Source organism: Falco biarmicus, chromosome Z (assembly GCF_023638135.1).
Source record: "Falco biarmicus isolate bFalBia1 chromosome Z, bFalBia1.pri, whole genome shotgun sequence".
NCBI classification, from domain to species: Eukaryota; Metazoa; Chordata; class Aves; order Falconiformes; family Falconidae; genus Falco; species Falco biarmicus.
The window spans coordinates 7,870,965-7,884,506 of record NC_079311.1 but is presented as its reverse complement, the minus strand read 5'-3'; the positions used below and the strand labels follow the sequence as shown (position 1 = coordinate 7,884,506).

The window sequence follows — 13,542 nt, the reverse complement described above, 5'->3', positions numbered from 1 at the left end:
CCATCTGATCACTTATGTTATAGTGTTAAGTCACTTTTATGTTCTGTTTTATAGGAAGTCCTGATGAATATTGCGGTGAATCAGTTGGCAGCAGGATGTCACATGTTAGAAGATGAGAAAAACAACCCTCTGAAAAATATTCAGAAGGCAATCCACCTCTGTCCAGGTTACTCTTGTTCTCAAACACACTACTGATTTTGTTTACCCATCAGAAACAAAACTATTGTGCTAACAAAAATAATCCGTTTTTCTTGTGTCGTTTTATTGTTTTACATTATTGATGTATGTTTTGGAGAGAATCCTTATTGGTGAAATTTTAAGTTATTCCATGTTTAGACACGGGGAATTAAACCAGACCAGAAGAAAAAAAAATCACTGAGTTTTAAGGCTGGTTCTGAAAACATGGGTAATTTCTTAATCCCTCAGCAGGAGAAAAGTATTATGTAGTATAGTAGACAAAAAAGGAAAAAAAAAAAGTGCACATGTTCCCTCAGAGTCAGTATGCTACACCAAGCAGAATAGATTTATCCATCGAGCTTGTGAATTTGGATTGGAAATATTCTGCTACAATATGCTGGTTAAGAGCTATAAAGGAGATCTTCATTAAATGTATGAACTGCAAATCTAGTGGCTTTTTTAAGTGCTAATTTGCACTTGCTAGTGAGATACCAAAACTTTGTTTCTTCTGCAGTAATTTTGTTCTGATGCATTAGTGTGGCTGCAAGTTTAAAGTTTCAGTTACTTTCCTATAGGTACATACAAGAGTATGACCACTATTCAAAAGCTGTATGCTTTACCTTTTACTTTGTTAGATCTTCAAGCGTTGTTTCATTTTGCTGGCAAATTTATTATCTTTGGGATGAAAATTTGCGTGGGTGAAATCTTTAGCGGAGCTTGGTCCAGTTCAGGACAGAGGCTACTCTTCCAGTCGTAGATGCTCCTCATGGGGCTAGGTCAGGGTAAAGCTGATGCTGGAATTAGCTGACACTAGAGGTGAGCACTTGCTACCATAACTTTTATGCCAGTGGTGAGGCAATACTGAGTCTTTGTGACTGAAAGCTGTGGATGGCATCTTGAGATTTCTGCTGCCACTGTTATGCAGCACTAAGTGGTAGTCAAGTTTAATCTGTGTACTGAGAAACAAACTGGCGTCTTCAGGTTAGCGCACCAGTGGTTATGTGAAAAATGTATTAGTTGGCTTTAGAAACAGCATCTTTGTCTTACAGTTTGAAGAATCTTACTACTTAGAGGTGAGTAGCTCTCAGCTGCCTTGGGCTGAGCTGATGCAAGGGTCTGATTGAATTACTTGCCTTGCTCTTGCTGTTATTTACAGTGTGTGGTTTCATTGATGGCTATGTTTTTATGCCTAATCTGGTAAAGACCTTTCTAAATGAATGACCAGCATATTTAGAATGGTCACGAGTTGCCTTTAACAATCCTTTTCTAGATAATCCTGCTGCCTGGGCAGTGATAATGGCAGCCTGTCATGCTGAAAACACTGTCGCCTGTCTGAACAGCTCTCAGCCAAAGCGAATAGATCTGGAGATGACCCTTTTATCTACAGTTTCAGCCAAAAGTAAGCTATACTAGATTTCTGATTGAAAAAAGTAAAATAAAAATGAAATCTTCTAAGCTTGCAATACTCTTCTGAATTTCAGAAACTTGCAAATAAGCTGAGAATTTCCCAGTAGTGGTTTGAGCTGCAACTGTACTTTATCACATAAAAATGCTAAATCTTAATGTACAGCTACAGTTAATTATTTAAACACAGGTTGCTTTCCCCTCCAAAGCCTCAAATACTTTTTAAAAATAGCACTTCTCAACTCTGCCTAAATGCATGGATGGATGTTTTACAGTACAGGAGCACTGCTTACAAGGAAAGGCTAAAGTACTCATGAATTCTGTAACTTTTCCTGTAGAGGGGTATCTTTAGCCTCAGTCTTGCTTAGTGTCTGTAGTGTTTTGAAAACTGGAATTAAAATCCCATGTTTGATTTTATTTTTTTCAAACCATTAAATCAAATGGTGTATTCTTTTTTCCCCCCTTCTTGCTTTTAAGTTTATAGTCTCTTAACATTCCCGCTAATGAAGGAAGCCATTTCAGGTTTATACTCCTTGTTCTTGTTTACCAGATCTAGAGCATGTGACATTGTATGGCACTACAGCATATACAGTAGTCTGGTTAAGTGTTTTATCTTGTTTTGCAGCTGGAGAAAGTAACCTTCCACGTAATTATATCCAGACTCTTGAGGACTGGTGTCTATGTCAAGCTATTACCAGTCTAGAGGAGACTGGTAAACTCTCAAAAGCTGAAGCTCTTTGTACCAAGGTATGATGGCGTCATGCTGGCAGATTGTGGTGCAATTGTACAGAAATCATGGTATGTGTGCATTTACAAAAACATAATCTTTGGATTAGCAACTGTCTGCTCCATCAGAGCTACAAGATGCAATAGTAGTTAGCATTTTCTCCTCTCCCCAAGATACTTGGTCTGTTTGCAGCATGAAAACTGTGTTAATAGTTGAACTAAGCAGTGTATGATGAGACAAAGCTAAGTCTGCCCTTCCTGCTTTTATTCATTAACCTAGTGTTAAGCAAAACATGACAGAAATTCAAGACAAGAAGTCCAGGTAGGAGACTTGCAGGGGGCTTCAATGTCTTCTACTCTGTTGTGTTGGTACTCCATTTTGGAGCCACAAGTGGATGCTACAAGTTTATTAGAAAAGTCTTGAGGCAGCACAGTTGGGAGTGTGGACTAGGGTGTTAACAAGCCTCAAGTGTGTGTTTTATGTGTTCAAGAACAGAAGACTTGACAAAAGATAAGCAAACAATAGGACTCAGCAGCACGCATCCCTGACTTTCATTAAGGAAAGTGACTAATCTCATGCAAATGTGATCCTTGCTTATGGCATTTCTGTATTAACAGGGAAGAGAGTTTAAAAATAACAAAACACCAAAACAAAAAGTCACTGAACATGCTGGTTTTCTAGGGAAAGTACTTTCTTGTCTCTTTGCTTGATGAGGAGGTGTTTTCCTCTTCTGGCCATCATGTCTTACCATTAGCAAGGATCAAAGACTTCTAGACATGCAAGGTGGTATCTGGCCATGGGGGAAGGTTATGGTGGGGTTTGTTTGGGTTTTGTTAGTTAAATTGCTTGGGGAGAAGATAGTTGGTGCCTGCAATTTATAAAGAAACAGGAGTTACGTTCTCTGATACTCAGACTCTCATTGATGGTTTTGGACTCCAGGATTCTCAGAACGCAGTGTAACTGGAGAGGATGAGTCAGGCACTGCAGTCTTTCAATTTGACACAGGCAACGTGATTCCACACTTGTTAATGGTGGAAAATTGCAGCAAACATTAGCAGCTTCTTTTGTGTTTCAGAAAGCCTCTGGATGTTCGTGGGTTCTTTGCAAAGCAGCAGCTTTTTAAGGACTCTCAGACAACATTTTTTTTTTTTTTTTAAAAAACAGGCTGAAAAGTACCAGTGTTGTTTCTTAGAGAGGATCTGGTTTGAGTTACAATTCTTAGAAGTATTGTGATTGATTTGAAAAGTTAAAAAAACTTGTAATGTGACTTGCAGAAGCTTCACATGCTTCGCCTGGGAAGGATGAAGCAACAGATGGCTAGTTTTCTGTCTCCTTTTTTGCATGAATTTGTCCTAAAAAGTACTCTGTAGGTTTCTGCTGTTACTGAACAGGAGATGTTTAGTAAAGTGCTTCTGTTCCAGTGAGAGTAAAGCACCTTAGCTGGAAGAACTGAAATTGCTTGGAACAATCTCAAGGTTACTTACAGCCACAAGAGAGGTTTTTGCCTCCGTTAGCCAAAAAGTTGTAATAATTGTGAAGCCAAAGGAGAATGAGAGGACTGCCATTTACCTGTCTTTCAGAAACCTCTGAAAGGGTAGGACATGTACAAAATTTAGGATAGACTTCAAATGTATTTTGAGGACAGAAAAAAACAGTATCTGTTTTCATGTGTCAATTCCTGGAACACTCCTTTGTGCAGAGTAGGAGGAAAATGCCATGTTGTGAGCATCCAGAGAATGCTTCCAATGCTGTTTTCTGTAAAGACCAAAATGGAAAAATCAAAGTATCTTCTGTTAGTTGGAAATGATAATTCTGATATCACATTGTTTTGGGTTTAGGGTTTAAAAAGTTGCCCTGAGCACCCGGCTCTGTTTTTGCTTTTGAGACAAGTTCAGTGTAAGCAGCTGTTGCAGTCTCACAAAGAACTTCCAGAAAATGTCCTGGAGGAGCTTCGCAAGACAGTCATGACCACTTCAACTTCAGTTGCAGCTTGGCAGGTAAGTGTGGATCCTCTCCCTGACTTTGGTGTGTGGCTCTCAGCAGAGCATGCACCACTGTAGGTGGGTGCGAGTCTGTTTCACTGTTGGGTTTTATTTGTCTGCCAACAGCCAGTGGCAGAAAAAACCAGCTTATATTCAGTTCACTTTAAGGTTGTAACATGTTAACTTTCTTTAATAGTTGAAATAACGAGGACCGTTAGTTAGAGCAAGCAGACATGGAGGCAGGAGCATTAAAAACTTGAGATAAACCCCTGGCACCTGTGTCTTTAGGAACATGTGACTTGGCATGTGAACATAAACCAGCAAGTATTTTCATGTGGTAATATACAATTGTTTATTCAGGGTCAGAAAACCTGAGTAAGTCTTTTTCCATAATGATATCCTGACATGAGTTGTCACTGTTGTTTTGGCTAAGTTGAGCCTGCAGGGAAGAGAAATCAGTCCCAGTGAGAGTGTTCACTCCCTCCCTCCCATGGGATAATTTTTAGTTAATGTGAAGGTGCTATAACTCACTTCATAGGCTTTTTTCTGTGAGACAGTCTGAAAAGTCTGTCTCACACATGCCAAGAGATCTTTCTGGTGATCCAGCATATTTATTTATTTATTTCCTAACTGTTGCTGTTAGTTACAGTTACTATCTTCCTTTACCAATGTTAGCAGCATGTTGTTTAGAAAAATTCCATGAATTTTAAGAGTCCTTTATGTAGTTGCAGGTTTTATGGTGTTTCCTCTGCCTGTTGAACAAATAAAACTCTGTTTGTGGTAAGATTTACTGAAGCTGATTTCAGTCATAGAAGATCAGTGCAAGGCTGCTTGTTATAGGGCTGCAAATCCTCTTCCTGTATGAGTATCGTTTGTGGAACAGTGTTCTTTTGACACATTTTTCTTTTGTTTGTGAGTCTTCATCTTTCTGAACTGCAGAACTCATTCAGATGGATTTGCAAAATATGGGGGCACGCAAGACATGATTGTATCCTCTAATTTAGTAATATATTTTGAAAATGGGAGTAGGGCTTGCACATTCTTCACGCATCACTTGCATAGCCAACTGTCGTCTTGCTTACAAGCAGGGGGAGTAAGTGAACTGAAAAGTGTATGTGATTTGTGGGGAGGGAAGAGTTGTTTTGTTTGTTTTAATACAGGCCTCAGGTAAGACACCTCTGAGGAAGATCTTTGCAGTCTTCAATTAAAGGAGATACTTCTCGGGGCTTGGATGTCATTCTGAAAAAGTCTGGTTGCTGTATCTGTTCCTAATGGATAGATCTATGCTTTAATGTTTTCTGGCTCTAGACTTCCGAAGAGTTTGATAAATGTTTTGTCTTACTCGGAAGCATCTATTGTGATGCCTTACAGTTACACTAAAGGTAGGGAGGCCATTAAATTTCCTTTTTGCTTAAGGTTTTGCCTTTTGTCTAAATGGTAGTTTTGCAGGATTTAGGAGTTCTGCTGTTCTGATGGCTGTTCTACTTTTTGTGCTGTGGATTACCAGGAAAATAAAGAAAAACTGATCTGGCAGAGCTGCCATTGTGCCTTTACATGAAGGTTCTTTTCTCCTTCAGATTTTGAATGCTAGGTTATCTTCAGCTGCAAAGAGCTGAGGCTGAGGAAAGCTGGAGGGGTTTTTTATTGCACATGAATGGATGTTTTACTTTACAAAGCAGTCCTGCAGATTGGTGTCAAGGATGCACAATCTCACTAGTGTTAGTAAATACCTCCTAGTGTGTCTCTTCTTAATGGTAGATAACTTCTTAACCCTTACTGATGCATAGAATTTTGCCCCTTCTAACACCAGGCAGTCTTCAGCTAGGAAAAGGCTAAGGACCTTTGCTTAAAAGCAAGTGAATTTTGGTTTTTATTAAGAAATTGCTTGTTTGCTTGGCAATCCAACAAAGAATATTTCTAAATGTGGCTTGTGCATCTTGATGCATATCATGTACATGTCAGGAATTTGCAAACTTGTGGCTATGTCTGCTTCAAAACATGTGCCATGACCGCAGATTTAAAGAGGGAGGAATTAGAATCCTTTTCTTTCTTTTCATGAGCAAATCCAGGATATCCTGTGCTGAAGGAGCAGGAGCATGAAACTGCACAGATCCCAGTGCCTTACTTCCTTTGCCCCATGCAGGCTCCTCCAGCATGACTCTGCTGGGTCAGAAAATGTGTAGATAATGAGCTCAGGCTCGCATTGTCATGTCTGTCATGTTCCTGGCATTACTTAGATGGGCTGGGCAAACCTATCAAACAGTTTTCCATGAGTGGTCTAGGGAACTCCGGAATAATTTGCTGTAGTGAGGTGTACTGCCAGCTCTGCAGCAGACTGCATTTTCCTGCAGGGCAGTGGGCAGTATGTTCTTGGAATGAGGGCTGGATGTATGGTGGTGTTTTAGCTAATAGTATGCTGCGGTACTCTTACAAATTGAACTAAAAGATATTACCTAATGCATGTGTGTTTCAGTGCCTCCATAACTGATTTTGTTCAATGTTTATTTTCAGTGGCTGGCAAAAGTGTATCAGTCTCAAAGAATGATGGTTGGAGCAGAGATGTGTTACAGAAAGAGTCTACAGTTGGCATCACAGCAGGGCAGCTGGAATGGGAAGTTATCCAGTCTGTTCTGCCTAGCTATGCTCGCACTGGAGATCTGCATGGTAGGATAATCAAAATTATATATATAACTGCATGATTCAACAGGAGTTCACGGGATGTAGGACTTCCGCAGTCTTTAAATGAAGCCCCTGTTCAAATGACTTAGCATTCTGTGAATGACAACTACAAAATCAGACTGTGAGGGGCAGCGGACTGTTTGTGGAATGTCTCTTTGTAAGAGAGGTTGCTGTGAAATAATCACAAAGAAGCCCTGTGTACATAAAGAAGCTAAGTTGTTCAGTAAGGCTTGTTTCTCTAATAACAGATTCAGATCGATCATCCAAATTGACATACCCTTCAAGTCTTTGTCCTCTTGTTCAGACAACTGCCTAAATAAATGTTTTTCATGCACAGGTGCATGGACACTTCCGTCAAGTTTCAAGTAATTTTATGCTGTATGGTCATTTCTAGATATGGCTCCTTGCCTTGAAGTATAAAAACAATGTAAGGGCAGTGTACCTTGTGGTATAATGAAAATCATTCTACTCCCTGCACCAAGGTGAACATAACTCAAATTCTTGGCGAGTGTCTGTTCCCTTTAAGCATTGTCTCTAGAAGCTTGACGTGCATTACCACATTTCTTTAAAGGCTGGTGTAAAACACAGATACTGCTGTGATCTTGGCTAAAGCTTTTTTGTGTATTTTAACAGATGATCAAGGTAAGAGCCGTAATCAAAATCAGGCAAAGGAACCCCATATGTCCTGACCGCTTATATAAGAAAACCCAGTCACTTTTACCAAGGATAAAGCTGTAAAGCTGTTGCTCCTGGTGTGAAAAGAGAATCCCCCTCAGTGTAGACAAGTTTCTTTCTCACAAACCATATGCTTCAAAAGACAGAATTTGTTAAGTGACAGGATTTTTCCTCCCATGGTTCTTCTGTCTGTTTTCTAGTGGTCTGCTCCCTGTTTCCTGTAGCTCCTAAATGTCTCCACAGGTTGCAAGATACTTGCTAAGTTAATTAATACTACATCTTCAAGTGCTGGCCTGAATTACCTGAGAATATACAAGACTTTGTTTTAAAATATGATTAGTATAAATTTTACTGTCTTACGTCTACTATTTGCATGAGCAAAGCAGCTGATGAGTGGTTTTCTTTTCAGCCTCTCTAATCTGCGCTGGCAAAAAGCCTCCTGAAAACCGTGCTCACACCCAAGAAAACCTGTGTTTGAAAATTACTTGTCTCCCATTTACCTGTCCAAATGAAAATTTGGGCACCCCTTCAAATACAGCAATTTGAATGCTATCCAGACACAATGGAGATAATAAGGTTTTTCTTAAGCATAGTTGCTCTGTTAGGTAACTACTGTCTTGAAGTTGGTTTTTACTTCTGGTAAAATATGATGCCACTTCTGGGGATAAATTCTACATTCTAGAGTAGTCTTGTACATGGGATGAAGATTTACAAGCTGAAGAGCAAATAAGTGTTTCTGATTAAAACAAGCATTACTAAAACATGCATGGAAAAAACAGAGATTCTTTGCATAAATGAGCAAGTGGAATGCTGGCAAGGCTGGTCCTAGGATACTGAATGTGACTTTTCCAGGCTCTTCTAACCACTGTTTGTTGAGGTTTTTTGAAGAAACTTCTTTATAAATTGCCAAATAATCACAACACTTCAATTAAGCTCTCTCTCTCTAGAGAGCTGCAAACAAAACCTGATTTACACTACATACTACAATAAAGCTCTTTCTTTTTTCTTTATTTTTCTATTTTTCTCCCCCCTGCCCCTCCTTTATCATAGGCTGATGTCTCAAATGAGCACTGGCCATCCTTGGTTCAGGAGGCAACAACTGAGGCTTTGAAACTTTCTTCTAGCCCCCTGGCAGCTCTCCTACAAGCATTGCTACAGTGTAACCGTAAAATGGGAGCAAGGTATGCATGATCTTTTAATTTTAAATTGAACACTCTGTGTAAAGAACAAGCAGTCATTACCCTCAGATGTAACTCCAAGAAGTAAAAGAAAATCACAAACAGGAAATAATTCTTGAAGTAGTATGGCAGTTAAAATGGAGAGGTGGGGAAGCAGTTAGTAGTGTGGGGAGCAGGAGGCAGCAGAATGTGCCTCCTTTTCTGAAAAAAAATGTTTATGACCTTCATACCAAGAGAAAAACAGCCGTTAAGACAACTTCTGTTTTAATAGCATGTTAACTAAAGAAATTAATCAGGAAAACTGTACATTCTCAAAGATCTTGTTAAATAGCACAGTGGAAACAGGTATCATACTCTGTCTACTGCTGGGTTTCATTTTGATCCTAAATTGAGCTCGCATGCAAAGTTCCTGTTCATGCCCAGACAACTAGGTGCCCATTGTGGAAAGAGAAGAAGATTTGGGGAAGGAGCAGGGCTTGGAAACCTCCTGCTTTGTGGGTTTGGTTATTAAATCTAGCTTGTCTTTTGCAGTATTTTTGCTTAAGCTATGGAAAATTGGAATGTTCTTGATGGCTTTGTTCAATAATTTCACCTGGTTTTATAGATAATGCTAAAAAACTGGCTTAGTTTCTCTGTGGGCTTTTGGGAAGGTGGCAGGCAGTCAAATGTAGTTGTGATGGTTGTCAATTTTAACAAAACTGGGCCGAAAACTTACTTAATCAATTAAAATCAGTCTTACTGCAATTTCAGATACTAATTTATGTGAACAGTAAGAAACAGAAACACCTTACCTGCCTAGGTGTTTCAAAATCCTGAAACAAGAAATTAATCTTAAGTACAAAGAACAAACAAAAACCAGATGTAACCTCTCACAGCCTTTAAAATCACAATGTACTGGAAAGTCGCATTGGTTATAAAAGACAGAATTCTTGAAACAAGAGCCAAAGCTGATTGGAGCACCAGTGAATGAATACGACATCTGTAAACTTAATTGCCAGTTTTTACCAGATTTCTAATGACACAGTGAATTTGAAAATGTCTTGGATAGGTATAAACTAGTGGTGTTGGAAGGTAGTATCAGCCAAGTGGAATTTTAGACTTTGTGTAGCACTCTTTTTTCCAGTTTCCATCTCTTCTGCAATTTTGCGTTTTGCCTCTGCATTTGCAGGAACTGCAGCACCTTTTCTGAGTGCCTGGATTAAGTATATTTGTGTATAATATTAAATTCTGGGATTTTTACAATTTATCGTGACACCTGCTTCTCTCAGGTGCAGTCTTCCAAAAGATGTATTTCATAGCTTTTAAACAGGGTAATACCTGCTATACTTGTTCAGCAGGTACAAACTGAGACCAAGAGTTCACAGACAGATTATGTTTATCATGTTATTGTAGCAGTCATAAACTCTGCTCTGTCAGTGTAATTTGGGTTACTTGCTAGTTAAAGCAGTAACTTGAGTGTAATATACCAAGCATGACAGCGGTAGCAGTATTCCTCAGCATTCTAGGTGCAACGATGGATGTAGGAAACAAAGGAGTGTACAGCTCTGCTCCCTCACTTTCTTGGGTGGTATGTAATTAAGGATTTTCCCTTATATTATTCCTGATCATTGTTGCTTGCTCTGGAACACTGGTATGTTACATGCCACCTATTCAGTTGCATTTGATTTTGATTATGTTTTGATTATGCTTCTAGGGAGACTCGTCGAATGTTGGAAAGAGTGGTTTATCAACCGGGGAATCCAGAAACCATAGTGTCAGTGGCACGCTGGTACCTGCTGCAACATCTGTATGCCAAAGATGATTACGAATTAATAGATGTAAGACAGTCCACTTTACACAGAAATTCTGTCAATTTATATTGAATATTGTGCCTGCAACTTGGAAGTGGGGTGGAGGGAGGCTGGGGAGGTGCTGGCTTGCCTGCTCTAAGGTTGCAAGGTTAAAGGATTCTACGCTGATGAAATTACCTCAGTTTTTGAAATTGCATCAAGTCTGTTTGAAAGTCTTCCATTCCTCCATGCAACGCTAATAAAAAACCAAGCAGTAATACCTCTCTGATGCAAACTGGCAAGAATTCTACTAGTGACTCTTCAGTAGACATGAGGACCATTTTGTTAGAATTTTACAAGAACATACTAAAGCACTGAAAATGTGAATTCCCTCAAGCCTGTCTGGAACAGTGCGGTATCCTTGACCCAATAGATCTGAACAGTAGAGTGCTGTACTTTCTGTACTTAAGACTTTCATTACATCTGTAATGGTACATTATTTTCAGTATATAGTAAATGGTACATTAGTTTCTGTTGACAGTACTTCACAAATGGATTTGCTCAAACTCACAAATCCACACAGCTCTTTCACGTGATGCAAAGAGGGGTGCTTCATTTTGGTTGTAATTGGAGTCATTGAGCTACTCAGACTCTGAATACACTCTCCTAATAATCTCCTTGCTGCCTCCATTGGCACAATGAGCTTTTTTGCCCAGATTAACAACTATGCCCTGGTGAAACTTTGAATCCATAACAAAATGCATTTGGAGGCACGACACATCAAGTAGGCTCAGCATTGACAAAAATTCATACACAGACACACAGGTTCATAAAAAAAGCTAGAATTAATGAGTTCAGATGACTGTGGTACAATCTCATGGCACTTGCTTCCTCAAAGTCATCTGTACTTCCTACCAATGGGTATAATAACAATAACAGCTAAAGATTTTCTTGACTCTCCTTAATGGTTTTCCGTTGTAATATATGGATGTTGCGCATATATATATGTATATGTATATACATATATATACACTACAATATATATAGTAGTATAATGTGATTGGATTACAAGTGCTGGAAGTTTATGAGCATCTGGAACATTAGGCTGCCATGGGAGCTTTTTTAGTAGTAGAAAAGCTGCACATAGGAGGTGTGGAAAATAAATCAATGAAGGGTAAATTTAAATGGGGGCAGCAGAAGGATACCTTGGCAGCCTTGTTTAAGTAGCTGCAGAGAATGCTCCTGTTTGGCAAATTGAGATTTATACAGATGTACTAGGAGGAGGCAAGTGTGTGTCAGCAGGGAGATAGGTCTCACCTAGCTCTGCTTGTTTCATTGCCAGAAGGTAGCTTTACTTGTCAAACTTAGTCTCAGCCTCCAGAACGGAGGAAGCAGTTGTAGGGCATTGCAAATGACTGCTGGTGTAGCAGGTCACTACAGGGTGGAGTTTTTTGAAGGCCTGATGTTTTAAGCAAGCTGATGCATGATGTTGAGTATTACCTAACTGGGTTTATGGGTTATGTCATCTTTTAGGGAAACTGCATAGCATAAATTAAAATGCACTTGAAATTACCAGTAAAACACTACCAGTAAAATCTTGAATTCTCGGGTTTTCATTGTTTGTTGTTCTCTGCAGATGCTTATAGAAAATGCCAAAGCTAATGGAGATGTTAGAGCTCTGGAACTAAATGAAAAATTGTCAGCAAGTGCCTAGTATGGACTGTCTCAAGCAACAAGTCTTCCATTCATCCAACTTCATCTGTCCATCTTCCAGGAGAATATGTGGTCTGGGCTTTACTTGTTTGTGTCTGGTTTTGATTTTGTCTGCAACTTTGTCTTTTGTTCAAGAAAAAGTAGAACTACAGTAGGTTATTCTTGTTGAGTCATGGCATCACAGACTGGTTTGGGTTGGAAGGGACCTCAAAGACCATCCAGTTCCACACCCCTGCCCCGGGCAGGGACACACACACACACACACACACACCCTTCCCCAGCGCAGGCTGCTCCCAGCCCCGTCCAGCCTGGCCTTGAGTCCTGCCAGGGATGGGGCACCCACAGCTGCTCTGGGCAGCCTGGGCCAGCGCCTTGCCGCCCTCACGGGGGAGAATTTCTTCCTGATATCGAGCCTAAATCTGCCCTCTTTCAGCGTAAAGCCATTCCCATTGTCCTATCCTACATTCCTGTGTAAAATGTCCCTCTCCAGCTGTAATTTGGTTTGCATAGCAAGGTTTTGGGTGGTAGTGGGAGGACTACATGGGTGGCTTTTGTGAGAAGCTGCCAGAAGCTTCCTCCATGTGAGGTGACATAGAGGTGACACCTGCTGGCTCCAGGATGGACCTGATGCTGCAAGCCCATTGGTGATGGTGGTAGTGCCTCTGGGATAGCACATGAAGAAGGAAAAACAAGATAAAAATCTGTGCCAGCAAGAGAGAGGAGCGAGCGACAACTCTGCAGACACCCAGGTCAGTGCAGAAGGAGGGCAGGAGAAGAGCAGAGATCCCCCGGCAGCCTGTGGTGGAGACTGTGGTGAGGCAGGCTGCCCCCATCCACCCATGGAGGTTAACGATGGAGCAGATCCCCACCCACAGCCTGTAGAGGACCCCACATCAGGGCAGGAGGGTGCCTGAAGGAGGCTATTGACCCATGGGCAGCCTGCACTGGAGCAGGTTTGCTGGCAGGACTTGTGACCCTGTGGGGGACCCACGCTGGAGCAGGCTGTTCCTGAAGGACAACATCCCATAGGAGAGACCCACGCTGGAGCAGGGGAAGTGTGAGGAGGAAGGAGTGGCCGAGACAGCATGTGATGGACTGACTGCAGCCCTATCCCCCTGTGCTGCTTAGGGGGAAGAGGGAGAGAAATCAGGAATTAAGTCCAGGAAGAAGGGAGCAGGAGCAAAGGTGGTTTTGTGATTTGATTGGTAATAAATTAAACTAATTTTCCTCAAGTTGAA

At 40.6% G+C, this 13,542-nt stretch overlaps 1 protein-coding gene across 3 annotated transcripts in view; it reads left to right on the top strand.

Annotated features, from left to right (window-relative positions):
* SKIC3 (SKI3 subunit of superkiller complex) overlaps positions 1–13,542 on the top strand; it is a 51,203-nt gene extending 37,661 nt beyond the window's left edge. For all 3 annotated transcript variants that reach the window (XM_056325787.1, XM_056325788.1, XM_056325785.1), the window contains exons 35-42: positions 55–166; positions 1,448–1,576; positions 2,207–2,328; positions 4,147–4,305; positions 6,802–6,954; positions 8,695–8,825; positions 10,516–10,639; positions 12,228–13,542. In XM_056325787.1, the coding sequence (XP_056181762.1) occupies positions 55–166; positions 1,448–1,576; positions 2,207–2,328; positions 4,147–4,305; positions 6,802–6,954; positions 8,695–8,825; positions 10,516–10,639; positions 12,228–12,305 (1,008 nt within the window). In that variant the 3' untranslated portion in view covers positions 12,306–13,542. The remainder of the gene's footprint in view (positions 1–54; positions 167–1,447; positions 1,577–2,206; positions 2,329–4,146; positions 4,306–6,801; positions 6,955–8,694; positions 8,826–10,515; positions 10,640–12,227) is intronic.